A 20,526-nucleotide genomic window follows, 5' to 3' on the forward strand; every position below is an offset into this window, starting at 1 on the left:
TGTACTTTAATCCGTCTACTATTTTGTTGATAGGCAATTACGCTAACCAAATCCATAGCAGAGATGGCTATTGTCTACCTAAAATGTGTCATGATAACATGTTGGTCAAATGTTTGGTGACTCTATTGGGCGGTGGAAGTTTTGATCACTCCATCTCTAGCAATAAATGTGCATTTACGCCATTGGTGAAATCCTTATCTCATTACATTGCATTTTATTCGAATAAGTTATCCGCCACACGATATTCTCATGCGGGTGTGCTCGGAACATCCCATCTCTCTACACAGCCACCATTTCTCTCGCTACAGAGACACCCACAAACAGCTCTCACAGGTATGGTTTTCTAATTCATAAAAGGTACAGGGACTCTATCGTGAACAAAGACGCAAGAGAAGAGGAGGAGAAAAGTGTGAGGAGGGGGAGAGAAATAGAAAGAAAGCCAAGGGGGTGAGGGGGCAAGAGTGTTAAAGCCATAAAGCGCAGCACCCCCTGTAACGGCGGCGTTATGCGTCCATCCTTCCTCGTCTTCTGCCTCGTCGCCTCCCCTCCCCGCCTCGCCACCACCGCGGCTTTCTTTAATGGGGTGAGCCTAACAAACACCCCTGACACGGGAGAGCACCACCCGGTGACCAGACCTGCGACCAGACCAGCCAAGACCACCTCCTCCGCCTCCACCTCCACCTCTCTCCTCACTCTCCTCCTCCTCTTCCTCTCTCTCTCTCTCTCTCTGTGTGTGTGTCTGTCTGTCTCTCTTCACTTCGCTCGCTCGCTGCTTGCGCGCCGGCCGCCGGCAACGACCTCGTCGTCGCCATGTCGCAAGGTGAGGCGAGGCGGGTGTTCTTGTTTTCCGTGGGGTGGTGATGGGGAGGAGTAGAGCGGGGCGTTTTTTATTTCTCAAGTTTTTGTTGCGCGCGGCATGCAGGAGAAGGGGACTCGGACCTGTCCGCGGAGCTGTGGCGCGCCTGCGCGGGGCCGCTCGTGGAGGTGCCGCAGCGGGACGAGAGGGTGTTCTACTTCCTCCAGGGCCACCTCGAGCAGGTGCGTCTGCCTCTCCGGCCGCCGAATTCTCTTGCCGTTTTCCATTCGCGGGTTGATGATGACCTCCTTCCTTCCTCGCCGGCTGGCTGGCTGTGTGCGTGCAGCTGCAAGAGCCGACGGACCCGGCGCTGCTGGCGGAGCAAATCAAGATGTTCCAGGTGCCCTACAAGATCCTCTGCAAGGTCGTCAACGTCGAGCTCAAGGTACGTGATTCTCTGGCGGGCAAAGAAGAAGAAGAAGAGGAGAAAGGTTTCGCCTTTGGTGCTTTGGCCCGTAATTCTCTTGCGTTTCCTTGTTGGTTTATGGCTGCAGGCCGAGACGGAAACGGACGAGGTGTTCGCGCAGATTACCCTGCTGCCGGACCCGGATGTGAGTGGTGACCACCACCGTTTTGTTTTCTTGTCGCCTTATCAGTCTCCTCGGATGGTTTTGGAATGTACTTTGTGCGCTCCGTTCTGCAATCGTGGGCATCCTTTTGGGTTCCCCCTGAATTTTGATTCTGCCTTTTCAAGTCCTCAAATTTTTCACATCTTTTCAACTGTGTCTTTTTTACTGAAAGTAGTTTACCCTGACGCATACTTGCAACACATTTGGGTAGTGTTGCTATGTTGAATTGGCCCGAAGAAAGGTTGCGATTTTGTGTTTAGTGTGCAAAAGGGAGTGATTTGGGGCTCTGTTGTTTTTCAGCAAGAGAATCTGCCAACATTACCTGACCCGCCGCTGACGGCGCACCGGAGGCCTGTGGTGCACTCCTTCTGCAAGATCCTGACTCCGTCCGACACCAGCACCCATGGTGGATTCTCCGTGCTCCGACGGCATGCCAACGAGTGCCTCCCGCCACTGGTATGCGCAATTCTCATGGTTTTGGTAAATAGTATGTTCTGGTTATGTAAAAATCTTATCTTGTTCGTTGTTAATCAGGATATGTCCATGGCGACACCGACTCAGGAGCTCATCACGAAGGACCTTCATCGATCTGAGTGGAGGTTTAAGCACATCTATAGGGGTATGCAGTGTTTAGTTGTTAATTCTCTTAGTTATCTTCTCTCAGCTGTTCTCTGATCATTTGACCACTGTACTATGAGTAAAATTGTACTGGCTTTATGTGCATGCTGGCGCTTATTCATGCAATTCTTGGCTGTCTAGGCCAACCCCGTAGGCATCTTCTGACAACCGGATGGAGCACATTTGTGACATCAAAGAAGCTGATTTCTGGTGATGCGTTTGTCTACTTAAGGTTAGATCTCCACTTATCTACAGTGCTTATGTTACGCTTCAGTCACGGACAAGTTTATGCAGATGCTCATAAAATGCATGTATTAGAAGGAATCATGTATATTTTGTTTCTGTAGGAGTGAGACAGGAGAGCAGCATGTTGGAGTGAGGCGTCTTGTACAGAAACAAAGCACGATGCCGGCATCTGTTATATCAAGCCAAAGCATGCATCTTGGTGTGCTTGCGAGTGCATCACATGCTATCAAGACTAATTCCATTTTCCTAGTATACTACAGACCAAGGTTGGGCCATTTCTACCATCATTTTTTATGATACAACTGTAATTATTCTAGGCTAATTACCTTGCTGGTTGTTTATTTTAAGGTTAAGCCAAAGCCAATATATTGTCAGTGTGAATAAGTACCTTGCAGCTAGTAAGATTGGATTTAATGTGGGCATGAGGTTTAAGATGAGTTTTGAAGGGGAAGACGTCCCAGTTAAAAAGTAATGGTTTAGCCTCTGGTCTTATTTGTTTCTCTTTCAATTTCTTCTTGATATGTTGCATCATGGCGTATTCAAATGGTTGTTGTAACTTTATCTTAAAAAACCTGTAGGTTTTCTGGAACTATAGTTGGTGAAGGTGATCTTTCCCCGCAGTGGTCAGGTTCCGAGTGGAAGTCCTTGAAGGTAAGATCAATTCATTCTCTGTAGTTTGTTTTCTTTTCTTAAAAAATGCTGATTACCATGTTCTCGGTGTAGGTCCAATGGGACGAAGTTACAAATGTTAATGGCCCTGAGAGGGTTTCCCCTTGGGAAATTGAAATATGTGATGCCACTGCACCTGCCATCAATGTACCCCTTCAATCGTCAACGAAAAACAAGCGGCTTAGGGAGCCAAGTGAAACTGTTGATCTTCAATCACTGGGTACAACATTCAATTTTTTTACATAACTCAACTTACCAATAGATGAATTATGTGCCTCTTAATTCTTTTGTCTTCGGTTGCAGAACCAGCTCAAGAATTTTGGCTGTCTGGAATGCCACAACAGCATGAGAAGACAGGTATTGGTTCCAGTGAACCTAATTGTATCTCTGGACATCAAGTTGTTTGGCCAGGCGAGCATCCAGGATATGGTGCTGTGAGTAGTAGTTCAGTTTGTCAGAATCCGCTGGTACTTGAAAGTTGGTTGAAGGATTTCAATTCTTCAAGCAAGGGTGTTTCCCCTACCTTGTCAGAGATTTCTCAGAAACTTTTTCAGGTTACCAGCAATGAAGCAAGAGTTGCTACTTGGCCTACCCGTTCTGCTCATCAAGCTGAGGAGCCTACTTCAAAGTTGTCTCTGAACACTGCTGTCTGTGGTTACCGAACTGAAGAAGTTGCTCCAAATGCATCCAAAGTTGTCGAAGGGAAAAAGGAACCTAGCATGTTTCGTCTGTTTGGTGTAGATTTGATGAAATGTACCAGCGTATCTACTACTACTGACAGTGACAAGTCAAGTGTGGGGGCAGGAGAAACTTCAACGAAAGGTACTGGTTCTCACGAAGACTCTGGTCAGCTGTCAGCATTCTCAAAGGTGACAAAAGATCATATTGCTGTCGATGAAAGCCCCCGAGAGATCCAAAGCCACCAGAATTACACTGGAAGAACTCGTATAAAGGTATAGATTGTATATCTTGTCTTATCTTTTGCTTCTTAAACTGTAGAGCAATTTTACGGTCCAACAAAAAGTACCTCGAGGTATTGGTACCTCGCGGTACCATATCGTTTCTGATCGTTGGATCTAACAACGCACATCCTACTCAGCTAGATCCAATGGTGAGAAATGATTTGGTTGTTGGACCGGAGCAAATCTCTAAACTGTAACTGACTTGATTTTGTACTAGGTTCAAATGCATGGAAATGCTGTGGGTAGAGCTGTGGATCTAGCTAATCTAGATGGATATGGACAACTGATGAACGAGCTGGAGGAACTGTTCAATATAAAGGACCTCAAACAAAAATGGAAGGTGGCTTTCACTGATGATGAGGGCGACACAATGGAAGTTGGAGACGATCCTTGGCTGTAAGCTTCTGCGTTTTCATGAAAGCGTGATGGATTGTTCATCTGACAAAAATTTATGACTGAATGTATTTGTGATTCCTGCAGCGAATTTTGCCAGATGGTCAGAAAGATTGTGCTCTATCCCATTGAAGATGAGAAGAAGATCGAGCCTCAGCCGAAGTTACTCCCCGCTGCTAATCAAGAGCAGGATCACAAGACTGCACTTTAGAAAGGGGGGCTAGGGCTGAAAGGTGGATTTTTTAGCCTTTCACCGTTGAAGCGTTGGTGCCTGTCATTTTGCCATCGGAGATGGTCGTAGCTGAAAAATGGTGGCTACTGGCTAGTTCGTCTTATTGATGCAACAGATTTGTTGCTGGTCTCAGCTGTTTCTTCACAAACATTTTGAAGAAGAATTGATGTAACATAGGTTTCCAAGGAAAAAAAAAAGCCTTGACAATGTCTCTTTAGTAGTTTGCTCAAGTTTAGTCAAAACCTTAATGGTGCTTAAGGAATAACGTGAAGTTTATAAAAACTGGTGTGTAAGTTCTGTAAATATTATAAGGGAGATTATAATTTTATGACATTAGCTTGCACCCTTTAATTTAGTGGTATATTAACATGTATATTTCATTGTTCTTGATCAGTTTGGCTGGCTGACCTTGCTATTATCAGATGTTAGCGAGCTCTCGAGATTTTCAACATTTTGGAGCTAAAAACATTCTAAAATTTCGAGGTGAAAGTGGTTTACATCGCTCCTGGTGTGCTTCTTTTGGTTTGTTCGTTTTCTGAACATCGTTGTCAATAGAGAAAGTTCCTGTAAAAAAGGTTTCAATTTTCAATATAGAGGAGAGTATGGTCCTTGAAGAAGAGTTTGGTCAATAGAACGTTAAGACGATCTTCAGTATGCTGAATTGTTCTCTCTTGGTCTATGAAACACATAAATATCACAATATTTTCTTGTGTTCAATTCCTACGAAATTCCTCAGGCCTAAAAATGAATTCGGAGACTATAATTCGTAGACTATAATTATTTCTGAACAGTGGTTTGCGAAAAGCTTTGGCTGCCACCAATAGATTTTGTGCTGTTTTACAATGGTCTGTGGATAGTATAACCACTTATATTTTTTCTTCTAATCCATAGACTATAATTCCATTTAGTAGCACTAAATATTTTTCCACGGTAGTAAGCTCATAAATCAACGTTTAAGATAATCCTACTAACTCCATCTATACTACTTAAAAGTTCGTTTCTCTTATCACACAAAAAGCATTGTTTCCAACAAAATAGAAAAAAATCTATACTATTTAAAAGTGGAGTCGTCGTTTCTCTATCACATTCACGAAAAATATTCCCATCCAACATTATGCAAAACCACCACTTCCAAAATAAAACAGAGAAAAAAGCGGTTTTCTTTAATAAAAAACTGTCATGTGCAATTATATAAATATGTTGCAATACAGTAATACGTTACTAATATCTATAATGAAAAAACACCACAAAAACACATGTATAATTTAAACTAGCCTAGAAAACTACCGTTGATCTCCATCAGTTTGAGCGTGCGCCGAGCAACGCTACGCACCGGCGTGCAATGCAGGGGACGCACGGCCGGCAGGACGACGGCATGATGAGGATGAGGCCGGCGCGAGGTGGCTCGACAGCGCTAGCGCCGGCGGTTGCTCCGTGCCGCCGTGCGTGCGTGCGCGCGCGCGCTCGCTGGGGGGTGGGGCCGTCCCGTGCTGGCCTTGCCGTCTTGTCGCCTGCCTTGTCGGAACCATTCCCGGCAACCCGCGAAAACTCCACCACGGAACTCCGCGCGACGCCAGCCTCTCGCTCTCATCGTTCCCGCAGTTATAACGGGTTAGGGCATGTTAAAGGGTTGTTTAGTTTGTAAAATTTTTTAAAAAAACATCACATTAAAACTTTAAATATACATTTAAAGTATTAAACTTAGTTTAATTACAAAACAAATTTCATATTCCGTCTGGAAACCGCGAGATGAATCTTTTGAGTCTAATTAATTCATCATTAGCACATGTTTGTTACTGTAGTACTTATGGCTAATCACGTCCTAATTATATTTAAAAGGTCCGTCTCACTATTTCCTCAATAACTCTGTAATTAGTTTTAATGTTTATATATATTTAATACTTTATTTAGATGTCCAAAGATTCGATGTGATGTTTTTGGGAAAAAATTTAGGAACTAAACAGCCCCTAAAAGATAAAGCATAATGTAGGCTCTTAGAGCATCCCCAACAGCTTATCTAAATTTGTTTATTTATATCTTTTTTTGGATAATCATCTAAAACATTTTCATCATCTATATCTCTTTGTACTCCAGTAGATCATCCATACATGGCATCCTCCATATTTGTTTGGAGGATGAAGAGAGACTATTTTCTCTCTTCAAATATGAATGACATCTAAAATAGAGGATTTTCTACTGGACCTTAATTTTTACCTTTCATTATTTATTTTTACGATAGAAGATGAGATAGATGAACTGTTAAGAATGCTCTTAGGTGTTGTTTGGTTCTTTAGTCCTATAACTAAAAATTAGTCCTTGGACTAAAATTTTTAGTCCCTACTGTTTAATTAGAGGGACTAAAAGAGATTAAAAATATATCATGTATAGAAATTTTGATTAAGGGACATGTGTGAAAGGAAATTTTATTCCTAATAAATACCTCTAGAAGGGATTAATAGACTAATACAATTTTAGTCCCTCATGTTTGGGTTTTAGGGACTAAAAAAACTAAAGTGGAGGGACTAATAGATTAGTCACCTGAACCAAACATGACCTTATTTGATCCACGTTAATAACATATTTTTTTATTAATGTTAGATATGGTTTCTTTATTAATGTAATAAAAATATTTTTTATTATTGTACTTTCCTTTTTATTTATACTCGTGCAGCAAAGTTTCTTTTAATAAATATTAAGAGTTCACTCTTTTTTCTCCATGTCATCAAATTCACTTACGTGAAGATGAAGAGAGTTAACTAATAAATTTGTATGTGCTCTTATAAATTTAAATTTTATTTTTTTTGAGTTTTTACATCAGTTTTTTATTTTCTTTATCTTTAAATTGCTATATATATATATATATATACACACACACTATGATTTATCCGTACATTGTTTTTCGTAAATTATTTTTTGTGCGAGAGTGAAACAAAAACACCATTGGGCGGTTGGGCCTCGCGAAGCACAAGCAGCCGGGCCACGGTTCAGCCCATCGGCAAAAGCAAAACCACGCCGCCGGCGGTGCGTGCAGAAAGCCCAAACCACTTTACTGCTATGCTGCATTTTCATTGTCTCATTGATGGCGAGACGGCCGGCCGGCCGGCACGGTGTCCGCGTGCGGTGCACCGGCGGCCGGCGCCCACCCAAGCAAGGCAAGGCAAGGCAACAACCACGGCGTGGTCCCCCGGTTGATCGAAGTGGTGCAGTAACTGGAACCGTGTTTTCCTCAAAAGGTTGGTCAGCCCGTTCAATGTTCGTGGGTGGTTGGCAGGTTCGCCGATCAACGGTAACGGATCGGTCATCAGCTCTAACTGGGGCCCTGTTTTTTGTGGGTCAGTAATCGGGCGAAAACGTAGCAACTGGTTAGTATATGATTCATTAATTATTAGTTATATAGGATTTTGAAATCAATATTCCTATGTAAATTTTCGCAAAAAAAACATGTTGTTAACGGTTCGAGAAGTGTGCGTGAAAAATAAATGAATCTGGGTTAGTTAACTCGAAGAAAGAATATGATTTGGTTTCGATTGGGGGAACCTTTCTAAGCTATCACCCTTAGATAAATCATGATCTTAAAAAGGTTTTTTTTATGAAAAATCAAATGCAATAGACTTTCTTTTCTAAGCCTAATAGTTGGAAATCTGAAACTCTATTTTATTTGTGTTTACTTGTAGGGCCGCATGTTCTACTCCCCATCCACAAAAAGAGAAAGATCGTAATAGAGGTATGTGTATGAGAGATCGCGCACAAGGTATGCCGTTGGAGACTTTGTGTTGGTAGTTTATGATATGACCCACAATTAGTTATAGGGAATTTTCGATTTAGTAAATCTCTCGGAGGCAGAGTATTTTTATATTCCTAACACGGTATTGAGAATCCAAAAAACTAATTAGAGTGGACTAGATTTTGTAGATCTACTGAGCATGCTCTAAGCTTTGATCTTTTTCTCTTTATTGATTACTTCCACTGTTTTATATCAAAAGACATTCTGGCTATATTTATATTCATCTATTAATGTACATTATTTGTATATATGTCTAGATTCATTATCATTTATATGAATATAGGTAATACTCGAAATTCTTACGTTATGAATTGAGGTAGTATGAATTATCATTTACATGCTTCTGATGCTTTTAAACATTATGTTTTGCATGAAACTTCTCTTTATGAAAGTTCCTCACCTTACTTTATAAGGCATTTTTCAATCTTTTAACAATTTGTTATCAACCAAGCAATCAAAAAACAAGACCGATTATAAATTTAGCTATTGTAGCAAAATTTGTTCCTTTTAATATGTTTCCAAGTGAAATATTGCAGTTAGAAACATAGTTTAGTCGACAAATAGTTTAATAAACACGGATAGTTGGAAGCATAAAGACGGCGTGGTTAGGGCCTAGTAGGTGAAGCATGCCAACTTTGCCTTGTCTTTGGTGCTTCTATATTTCAGGCTTCTTACCAATACTTAATAAGTAAGAGAAAAATACACCACTACATGCGTATTGCATACTTAAGTACTCGAGATAAAATGTCAAAAAGTAAATTTCACTCAAGCAAAATTTAATCCAAGAGCACCTATTCTTTACATTCTCACACACATTGATAAATAGGAATCACGTGAATCACATAGCAGTAGCAATTAAAATTCTCAAAACCACACTTCCCTTGTGCCCTTGTAACCATCTGATCTCCCACCGGTCCACCCCACAATCTCACTGTACAAATCCTACACAAATCCATGCTGTCCTTCACCTACATGCACGGTTGCAGGGCCCCATGTCCTACCTCCCGGGGCCCACACGACAGCCACACACTGCGGGGTACACCTAGCAGCAACAGCACATTTACTGGCACCAGCAGCAGCAGCAGCGTCACTTGTGTGAATGATGGCCGCTGCAAGCTCGCTCGCTCACACCATTCACCAGCATTTGCAGGTAAAGGAGCCATTTTTTTTCTTCTTCACTCCTATATATCCAACCCCTTCACACTTCAGTACTGTGGTTCAGTACTTCACTTCATCATCTCCTCTTCTCTCCCATTTCCGTTTTGCTCCGGCTAGTGCTCTGGGTCTGGGCCCTCGCCTTGCTTCTCGTGTCACCGCCGGCCGGCTGGTGTTGCGCTCTGAGCCAACCAGGCCCCGAATCAGATCTTGGCTTAGGTTTCTTCTTCTTCTTCTTCTTCTTCTTCTTCCAAAGGCGCTTCCTTTTCGTGGCTTTCGCCGAGGAGAGGGGGTGGGTCGGGGAGGAGGGTTTTGGTGTTCTTGGTAGGGAGGAATCTTGGCATTTGGCAAGGGAGAATCCTTGTTTTGTTTCCATATCTGTTTCTTGCTTGGTGGGTCGGTGGGTGGCGCGGCGGGCGGCGCAGCTCCGGCCATGGAGGCAATCACGCTGTCTCCATCCTCCGTCTCCTCCCACCACCTTGACGTTGATGCTGCCTCCACCAGCGAGGGCATGTCCCTGCAAGAAGGCCTCCTCTTCTCGGACAGCCTCAAGGTATGCGAGCCGTCGGGATGCAATCTTTGCCTCTCCCTCTCCTTTTGTTGTCATGGATCTGTAGGTGGATGGATGCGTTGCAGAAATCAGGCTGCATTCTCTTGATTTCTTGGGCACGGTTTTAAGAAAAGTAAAACCTGATGATGGGTCTTATTCTGGTGGTCACACTCAGTTTGTGTGCCGTTTTGTTCATGTCAATCACAAGATTTTGTCCCTAGTTTGGTAGCAAACAGGATAGGCTCTCTAGTTCCCCACTTTCCAAAGCCTCACTGTAGTTGTAATGTTTGAAAAATGTTTTTTTTTAAATAGGAATATTTGAAAAAGGTTATTACTATGCCTTCTACTTTTACCATGCGGTTATAAATTTCTAATCGTGTAGTATTATTACTCTCTCTAAAAGGATCATTTATTGGTTGTACAATTGGCCTAGTGGCTCAAGCTTTTTAATTGCTTTCCCCCTAATTGAGCAAAAGTAAGTACAGAAACCAAATTTAGGGTCTTTTACTACAGAACAGGGATGTAAGCAGCACTGCAGCAACATTACTTGCAAATTCATGGGTTCTTTGTCTTTGAATTTTGAACGGCTTAATTTCCTTTAGCAAGTTGATCAGTCTGTTGGTGTCAACCAATGGCGTGCAGTTGCAGTCTTTTGTCAAAATTTTCGCTGCTCAGGATAAAGAAGTTAGAATCCTTGCCCACAACGAAACCCCACATGCCTTGGCATTAGTTAATTAGTAATGTTTATCCCATATGTAGCTGAGCTGGCATTTGTTATAGTATCTCCTGTGCCGAGCTTAAATTATATTTCTTTGTAGGACCTGAGGAATCTGCGTTCACAGCTATACTCAGCGGCGGAATATTTTGAAGTATTTTACAGAAACAATTCTCAGAAATCTACGTAAGATCTTTTGTTTTATTTGGATCTTTGTTTCATTGTTTACCTTGCTGCATTAAATAAAGGGTTAAACAAATCTATACTGATCTACTGCTGTAGGGTGATGACAAGTTTGAAAGATTACACAGTTGAGGCCCTTGTTAGCACTGTAGACCATCTGGGCTTTGTGTCATACAAGGTGGATAATCTTGTCAAAGAAAGATCCGATGAGGTTAACGAAACAGAATTTCGAGTATCCTCAGTTGAGCAGGTATAATAATTGTGTGTGCTGAGATGAAAGGTCATTTTTGTATAGTCTGTTAACTATCTTGTGTAATTTTCCTAGTATGGAGTGAATATTACATTGTTTCCTACTTGAGTAGGTCTCATTCATCACAGCATATTGGGTTAATGTCTGTTTAACGTGATTGCAGAGAGTAAGGATATGCCAACAGTCGATTGACCAGGAGGGAAGGTCTCAACAATCTCTTCTCATTAGAACACCAAAATACCACAGGCGTTACATATTACCAGGCAAATTCATACTCAATTTAGTATGCTTTTTATATGAGAGCTTTCTTGTGAAGTGACTCATCATGGTGGTTATGTTGTATAGGCGCTGATATAGTAGAACCAGCCATTCATCCAGTTTCAGAACCTCCACGGTATAGCAGGCAACATATGAGCCGTAAAATGCACAAGTCACAGTCTAGTAAGTTTACTGCATTTCTAATTTCTGGATTTTTAGAGAAAAAAAAACTGTCATGATTTTGAAACTGCTTTATCTTCCTGCAGTCTCTACGCCAACCGGCAGGCAATCTGCAAGGAGGTAAATAGAACTTTGAACCCTGGTTTATAGTTGCTCCTCAGTCAAACTGTCCATGAGCTTATCCACTGATTCTTTCAAAAGATATACTGCTGGATTAATTTTAGTACATCTTCCATTGCAGGAGTGTGCGTTCGCCATCTCCTTCTGCTCGTGGCACACATCATCGATCACGGTCCTTGTCCCCTTCTCGAAAAACACGAGCTAAATCCCCATCTCCCCAAATCATCCCCACACATACAAAAGGCACGTTATATTCACTAGATGGTTTATACTTATTTCTGAGTCAGCAAATTCCATGTTTTCGAATGTGAAGCTTGCATAAAAGAATGAACTAATGAAGTGTAAACGGTTTCAATTCCTTTTGCTGTGCAGAAACAAGAGCAGGTTCACCAATACCAAATTCCAATCCCCTTGCACGATCTGCTACAGTTGCAAGAAGGCCACCTATTAATCCAAAGCATTTTGTATGTCTACTATAGTACCAAACTATATATTTACTTTACGGATATAACATTTTGTCTGTTAAATATAAGCTATATATTCTACTAGATCCTTAGAGAAACCTACATCGTTGTTTTTCTTGGTTCAATCATATTCAGGAGACACTTCTATTTCTAGCTTCTGATGTAATATTTCTTGCAGAGACAAACTTCAATGCAGTTACACTCTGAATGGAGCAACCACAGAGAGCAGGAGAAAAGCTCAAGCAAAGGCAGGGGGTTCCTCAAATCATTGCTCACAAGGCGTCGGTGGAGGAACGATGAGTCATTGTACAGCTACTTGGACGAGTACTGATTACTTAGATGTTACTGTTAACCCATTCTCACCTGTTCACTTATCTGATATTTGAGATTTTAGCTTTGTCCAGATGGGAGGCATTATTGCCTTCCATCATATTTTGCTATCATTTTCATGCGTGTATACAATGTTGGGCCTATCATCATCAGTGTTGCTCTTGGCATTGCGCAAGTGTATCCATCAGCAACTAATAAGCTGTTCACTGTTCAGATAAGCTTCCCCAATTCCATATTCAGCACTCATATGTTCTCCATTTCTCCTGATACAAAAGATGCAATCACAAGCAGAATAGTGACAATCTCGCAAGAGATCAATCGTAAACCATTGTATGCCCTCTCTTGTCTCATACAGTGGTCCACTGATGTTTTTTCTTCCCTTGTGACTGTTGTCAATCTTGTCATACATGGAGCTGCTTGGCGGTTTCTGTTGAGGGGCCCTTGAGAGCTGTGGTTGCAATTGCTAGGAGCTAGTGCTGGGAAATGGGAGAAGACAAATATGACCGTGGATTTTCGTCATAATGTGTTTGTAAATAAAGTGGATTAAATTTTCAAAGCAGAGAATTGGATTTACATATATCCAGTGTGGTAAACACCATAGGTGTGCATCTGGACCCGTAATTACATGACTTTAGATTTCAAATCCTGATACATGGTTGGTCCTTAAATTTAAGAGCGGATATCATCTAGTCCCATAAACTTAAAAATTGCATATATAGATCCTTAAAACTTAAGAACGGATATTATTTAGGTCCACTTTTAAATTGCACATCTAGATTCACCATATTGGTTTAATGAATCATATCCGATCTAAACCTCGTTTAACTAAAGTTGACTGTAACGTGCGGGGCAAAAACTATACTTTATTTATCAAAAAAAAACTCCTATTTGACCAATGGGGCACATCATTATGCATTTGCCATGATTGAGGTCACACATGATAGGATAAACCTTAGTGGTTAAGTGTTTAACATAAGCAAGTCCAAGAGCAGCATTGCTAGAATAGTGCCAACATGGCTAGTTTGATAGGATGTTGTGAACATCCCGGGTGGAGCCAACTCGTTTCCAAATCCAATAAAGTAATGAAAGATGACACTTTTTTAGTCCACTAACCCTTTTCTCTTGAGTGATTAGAGCTCACGCATGGCAATGTCTTGTTTTAAGGAACCATGTCGTTTGGCTGTCAGGAAACTCTCGGAAGCATGGCAATCCAGAGTTCCAAGTACTTGATCTATTACATTATTATATGATATATCACATGCTGCTATACAATTTTCAATGAACTTGGGCATGTACCCATAATAATATGTCAACAGACAAAAGTACAAATATTTCAGGACGGATCCAGACGAAAATTGACAGGTGCCTTACGTATATCTAATATTTTCTTCGTTCCATATTATAAGACTTTCTGGCATTGATAAGATTTATTTGTGTGCTAATGAATCTAGAAACATATACATAACTATACGGATGAATTTAGATAAACCTAGAGAGTCTTATAACCTGAAACGGAGGGAGTTGATACTATACTACACACCGTTTAAACAATGAAGAAAACTAAGACAAATCAAGTTTCTAAACAATTCTAGCTTCAAATGGAAATGATATTGGGTTTATTGAGCCACAATTGGCCCTTAGCCCAAAATGTATCCGAACACAAAACATGGAAAGAAAAAAATGTACACTGACTTCCTCAACTATAGGCTAAGTTTAATTACTATCCTCAACCATACAGCCAGGTATAAGGCTCCCTAAACTATCAATACTAGATCAACTTAAATCTCTCAGTAGTTACGGTTTAGATGGTGGGGTTTCATCCTACGTAACACTTACATGGCACTATAGTTAGCAAAAGATAGTGACATAGACAATGTAGGGGAATTTTTTTTATTAAATAAACCTTTTTAACAACTAATTTTATTACTAAATCACCGGGCAAATTTTTTTCAAAACTGAATCTTTTGGCCACGCCAGTGTTGGTGGTGTAGTAAGACAACGTTACCACGCAGCCTGGTCGGCATGCCATGGCGTGGCAGTCTTGTCACGCCAATATCAGTGGCATGGCAAAACAATGCTGCCACACCACCGACAATGACATAGCAAGCTGTTTCACCACGGCAATGTTGATGGCGTGGCCAAAAGGTTCATACGGTGAAAATATTTTTCCCAAAAATTTAGTAATAAAATTATTAATTAAAAAGGTTTAAAAAATAAAAAAAATTTCCAATGTAGCTGGCGGTGAATGATGTAGAAGTGGATAGCATGACGGTAGATGGACATGGAATCCAACACATCACCACCACCTCCACCATCACCATGCTCTGCCATATAACCCAATTTGCCTCGTGCCGTCTAGGGGTGTGTTTGGTTGGTTGGACTTCCCTGGATGGAAGATGGCCGCCTAGTTTTTTGATTTGTTTGGTTCATGGGCAAAGCTGAATAGGATGGCCCATGAGAGGAATATTTCATGTAGATGCTGGATGAGTGTATCCGGCCAAATTAGCTGGATGAGCTCATCCATCTTCACTAACGAGGTTCTTTAGTGATTGTTTAGTGATAATTAGCATATTTTGTTATTAATTAGTAATCAATAAGTTTAAATTAGTGTTAATTAGTGATGATAGATATATTTCATTGTTAATTTGTACTAATTAGGATAATTTTTATGTTGATTAATTAACATTATTATTTATTAGTAATTAAATATGTTCATCCCATCGATTCTCATCCATTTAACCAAACAAAACATTGGATCATCTTATCTATCCAACCAAATATAAATCTGGATCACCATATCTGGATCCTGCTTATCTGGTTTTATAGTTAAGAGTTATAAATCGAACTCGGCCTATAGTTGTTGAAGTCAAATATGATCTTTTCCACGGAGAATTGGGTCATCTAAAAGATAGGGTTGGTGTCAAGAGCCCTCTAACATCTGGCCCCACAAGCTGCCATGGCTGTTACAGGCCTAGTCTGAGCCTGGTTCAATTGGGCCTGGGCCTTCAGAAGAGATGCATCACAAGAATTAGCCTCCTTTTTTATTTTGTTTTTATTTATTTTCCCGCAATGATTCGTGCAGCCGTACTGTCCTAGATGTACACGGACTAAACGACATCCACTTGAAAAAATACTATACGACAGTTCTCAAGAGAAATATCTACAAATTTAAAAATCATAGCAACAAAACTTTTCAAGCCAATTGGTTGGGGGCCAATCAGCTGCTTCCCTCGGTTTCACCTACTGGACACCATTTCTTTATTTAAATGTCTCAATTTAATTGTTATTTTTCGTGGAGCATATACATTGATGTGTGCCTTTTGTTTTATTTATTTCAGTTGGAATCATCTGTTTGATGACATGTTGTGAGAACAAAAAAAATATAATAAAGAGAAAAAAATACAAGCATTCTGTCATCTTCACAATTCTTTGACCCCCTCAGCTATTGGAAATCCAAAAGGGACAAAAAAATATTTTTCGTTGTACTACTTCTTGTGACAATCTGGCCAAGTATGCACACAGACAATTTTTTAAAAAAGCTAGCCAAACAAATTAATGATTTATATATCAGAAACTCTGGGAACTTAGCCCAAGTAGGGGATCTAGCCCCTCAAATACCCAATCTGAAATTCATGCTCCTTTCCCAGGACCTTGGATGATACTCAGGTCACTACTAGGCTATATGTCCTTTCACTTAATGATTTATATATACGTAGTGTCACGATAAGATTCGAGATTGTATATGCTGCTCTAGTCCTATCTTCACACACGGTACATCTGCATCTTGTAGTGAAATTTTACAAGGCAGAAGAGGTAAACGAGAACATTGTATCTAACTGCTAAGTTTAACCCCTCTTGACAACGACCATTTGTGCTTAAGTAGTAGGGTAGATGTGGGAACCAACATTATGAAATTAGAGATGGTATTTTCTCTCGAATAAATCAAAAAAAAATGATGCATTGTTTAATTAAGGTGTTTGGTTTGGTTTTAATAGTTGTTTTCTAGCTTCTATTTAATTATCTATGATGTTTTTGCCATTATGCAGATCCTTTGTAATAGAAAACACATGGTGAAGATCGTAGGTATTGTTTGATTTCATATAAAAAATATTCTATGTGAGTGTATTGTTATACTTGTATTCCCTCCGCTTTCAAATAGATAACGTCATAAAATACGTGCAATCAAACCTCAAAATCTTGTTCAATGTATGTAAGAAAAAGTTTTGATATGTGAAAATGTTATTAATATGTAATTTTCACGAACCACTTTTGTACTGTTTTATGTAGTTTTTATGAACATATATTTAGAAAAAATATTGAGAAAACATATATTGTTAAAGATAATGTCCAAAACTTCCATTAAAAGAGAAATACTACGTCCGCTTCAAAATATTTATATAGTCCTAATTCCTTATATTATGAAAATCAAGTTATTTGACATGAGAATAGTGTAATAGCATCTAGCCATATCTCATATCTTTAGAATTAATTAACTATGTATACTTGCATAATAAAAAAAATGTCAGGCAGGGCCTGTCGACTATCCATGGTGCAGCCGCAGTTTGGTGTTCCAAATCAATGGATGGACTTAATTAACAATCAGGATGGCATGACAGTGTTCATAGGCTAACCTTGCTGTCCCTCTCCCTTGAACATAGGTTTTCTTAATCTTAAAAAAAAAACTTTGATGTCCATCTCTCCCTGGAAGCAAACCACTAGCTACCATTTCTTGACACAAAATTAAGCATCTGCAACTCTCTGATCATCGCTCCATCATTCATGAGCTACTCCAATCAATGATGGGCTACCATTACTATTAAGTACTATATTTACCAATTGATAATGCTTTATTAGTGCTAGTGATTAGAAGTAGTAGACCTCTTGGTCAAAACAAATAAATAAAAATAAAATAAAAGGCAGAAGATGTCCATGTACATGTCCATAGTGCTCTCGCTTGTGGATGCGATTCTTTTGTCTGAGAGGTGCTGTAGTCGTTTCAAATTCCCATCGACCATTTGGTTGGTGTTTTTCTGTGGGCAAGTTGCATTTGGTTGGGAAAGCGATTGAAGATGCTCATGATTCCACCCAAAAAGGAACAAATATCGGATATGCAACAACATATATTAAGTCACGTTTGGCACTGCAAAACCACTAGTGAAGCAAGAAAGAAAGAAAGGAAAACTGTGTGTGAGAGATTTTCAACCATCATCTTAATTTGAGGATGCTTTTTTTCTTTTGCTATTCTTTGAAACAAGTGAATTATATAGGATTTTTTATTAGAGTTGGCTCAATTTGTATAATATACAAAATTAAGTAAATCATGACAAAAACTATAATTAACACTCCAAGTAATGGTATTTACTTATCAATTCTAATTTTCTATATTATGATAGTAGCAAATGCTAATTAAATTGGGACCGGTGCATGAGCTATGAGTACAAATTAATACTTGTTAATTTTGATTTTTGAATTTCTAAATTAATAAAATAGAAAATAACATGGATAAATTTGATTGGATTTTATGTATATTATTTTAATTATTAATTTTGATTTTTGGAACTATAAATAAAATAAATTGTTTTGTTTTCATAAGTTGAGCATCTATAGAGCATATACATCAGCTTTCACAAATTGTAGTTGAAACCATTCAGATTCATATTCTCATAGCATAATCTCATATCGATATGGTTTTGCCACTCTTTGAATTAATTCCCATTCCACCCACTCTACGGTTATTTTTTTGCCGAGTCGGTGGGGGCCAAATTCCAGGTTTAAGGAAAATAGGAAAACAACAATATAAATATCAATGGACAAGGTTGTTGAGGGTACATGAGAAAATACTTGGAGCCCTCCGTTGAAAATTATAAGGTGTCTTTCAGTCATATCTTTTCACTTTTTCTTTATAAGCTAAAATTTAAATGGTCGACCTTAATTTCAAAGTTGATTAGTTGATTTTGGCATTGCTTCATCATAGTTTTTTTAATTTTTTTAGATTAGTAAGAACATATATATATATTTATTATTTATAAATTAATTTTAAAATATGTCGCTTCATTTTGCCTCTAAAAGTGAAATGGTGACCCCTTTGTTTTTGGAAAATCATTAGACAAGTTATAATAATTAAACTATAAATATGTGTGTTTAGTGTGTATCAATAGATTTATATTTCAAAACATTTTACATGATGTTTAATTCAATAGTTATTGATACTATATTAGAAATTAAATCATTAGACAAGTTATATTACTCCCTCCATATTTAAATGTACGACGATTGAGCTTGTGAACAATGAAGTTAGACTATTTATCTTATTTTGGTATGACTTGTTTTATCCCTATAAGTACTTTAAAAGCAACATAGATTTTTTTAATATTTGCACTAATTTTTTGAATAACGTATAATCAAACATCGAGGCTAAAAATCAAAATTTAATGAAGATTAAAATTCATGTAATCTTTTAGATGGATAAGAAAAACCTGTTTTTTTTAGCATGGTCCACTCTTGGTTCTTGTGGAGGCTCCACCACTAGACCAGTAAAACTCACATATCCACCGATTGGGCTGGATTTTAAATTTGCTCCCTGTCGATTATCACCTGTTGATTATCAAGGGTATATATAGATGAGAACGAACACACAGTACATTTCGTCGTCGTTTTCGTGCACAATTCCGTGGTCGGCATGCAATGCAACCAACGAGCGATCATCCATTTATATCTGCTACTAATTAACTTGCAATTGCAGCTCGACAGATCGATGAGGTCGATCGACGTGGACTCGTCTAGCTGCATATGCTTTGTTTTGACCGCAGACAAAACCGACACAGAAACCAAATTTTATCCGTGCGGCCGTCGATAGCACGACTTCCCTGTGGAAGTACCTGTCGCAGAGATCTCGGCCCATGGATCGTGATTTATATCATATGCAAACATACAAGCTAGCAGCCACTCACGCCCTTCTCTTTTCGCTTCCACTTATATTTACTAATCATAATTTAATTTTTAAAATTTTAAATTTAGATTTAGTTTCAGAATATTTATTATAGTTTATTTTTTAATCCTGACTTTTAATTACTAAAATCTCCACACGCATATATGTGTATTTATATATTATCATTTGTTAGGCATTCAACCTCCGGCTCATTTCGTTTTCTTCTGTGGCTTTGTCTTGTACTACCAGGCTACCAGCCACTATTATTATTATTGAAAAAAAAATGGAGTGTCAAGTCGCAGCAGTAGCAGTAGAAGATTCGGGCAAGCGACAAGCCCAAGCAGCAGGTAGTGTTCGACCCACCTCGTCGCAAGGGAGCAGCAGAGAGCCTCCCCTCCCCACCCCTCCTGCTGCTGCAGCTGATCGGATGGGAGGCTGCAAGAGCCGTCCCGGTTCCGTACGCACCTTGTCAGCTACTACTACAGGCCAAGTTGATCCATCCATCATGTTGCCATTTGCTAAAATCTAAAGATGATAGTGTCATCGATCGATCGAGCAGTGTTTGCGTGATCGTCGCCACGTGGGCAGCCAGCCAACCAGAGACGCCGTGGATCAGTGGACAATCATCGCACGCGGCCATAGGAATGGCGTATTATCATGTCTATTATCACCGTGTTTTCGCTCATACTTATGCTTATATTTTAAATTTAAATTTAAATTTCGTGTTTTAATTATATTTTATTTTCAATATTGGCTTTGGATAGTTTAGAGCACATATATAAAAATTTTATTTATAAATTATTTTTTATGTAAATATTGTGTTTCGCTCGGTACTAATCCCCTAAGCAAAAGAGATAGCCGCCTACGACATATCCTATCTAATTTTATATTTATTTATTTTAGAACAGAAGGAGTATGACAGATGCTAAGGAGCTGAACGCATCACACGTACATATATGGGCATAATGCATTTCGGATTAAATCTCTGATATTGAAAGAATTTTCGTGTTCAGACATAATTGGGATGACAAATGACGGTTTGTTTGGAACTTACATCTAGGCTT

The 20,526-nt window shown here is 39.4% G+C and overlaps 2 protein-coding genes across 3 annotated transcripts; both read left to right on the top strand.

The window, feature by feature from the left end:
- The first annotated feature begins 589 nt into the window (after positions 1–589).
- On the top strand, positions 590–4,918 carry LOC102705211 (auxin response factor 1). Of its 2 annotated transcripts, XM_040523955.1 has the most exons (15): positions 591–820; positions 923–1,038; positions 1,143–1,241; positions 1,351–1,407; positions 1,726–1,881; positions 1,960–2,044; positions 2,185–2,275; positions 2,391–2,555; positions 2,638–2,757; positions 2,868–2,940; positions 3,013–3,178; positions 3,262–3,425; positions 3,513–3,911; positions 4,138–4,316; positions 4,401–4,909. In XM_040523955.1, exons 1-15 carry the CDS (start codon positions 811–813, stop codon positions 4,522–4,524), a joined length of 2,004 nt encoding a protein of 667 aa, XP_040379889.1. In that variant the 5' UTR covers positions 591–810; the 3' UTR covers positions 4,525–4,909. The 2 variants fall into 2 exon arrangements, with proteins under 2 accessions (XP_006645691.1, XP_040379889.1); XM_006645628.3 differs by having other exon boundaries at positions 590–820; positions 3,262–3,911; positions 4,401–4,918.
- Positions 4,919–9,534: 4,616 nt separating this feature from the next.
- LOC102708840 (probable protein ABIL3) lies at positions 9,535–13,064 on the top strand. The gene is made up of 9 exons (XM_006643905.3): positions 9,535–10,037; positions 10,853–10,935; positions 11,032–11,182; positions 11,346–11,445; positions 11,528–11,623; positions 11,707–11,740; positions 11,862–11,983; positions 12,113–12,204; positions 12,383–13,064. Exons 1-9 carry the CDS (start codon positions 9,918–9,920, stop codon positions 12,533–12,535), a joined length of 951 nt encoding a protein of 316 aa, XP_006643968.1. The 5' UTR covers positions 9,535–9,917; the 3' UTR covers positions 12,536–13,064.
- The last annotated feature ends 7,462 nt before the right edge of the window (positions 13,065–20,526 follow it).

Source organism: Oryza brachyantha, chromosome 1, assembly GCF_000231095.2.
Source record: "Oryza brachyantha chromosome 1, ObraRS2, whole genome shotgun sequence".
Taxonomy (NCBI): domain Eukaryota; kingdom Viridiplantae; phylum Streptophyta; class Magnoliopsida; order Poales; family Poaceae; genus Oryza; species Oryza brachyantha.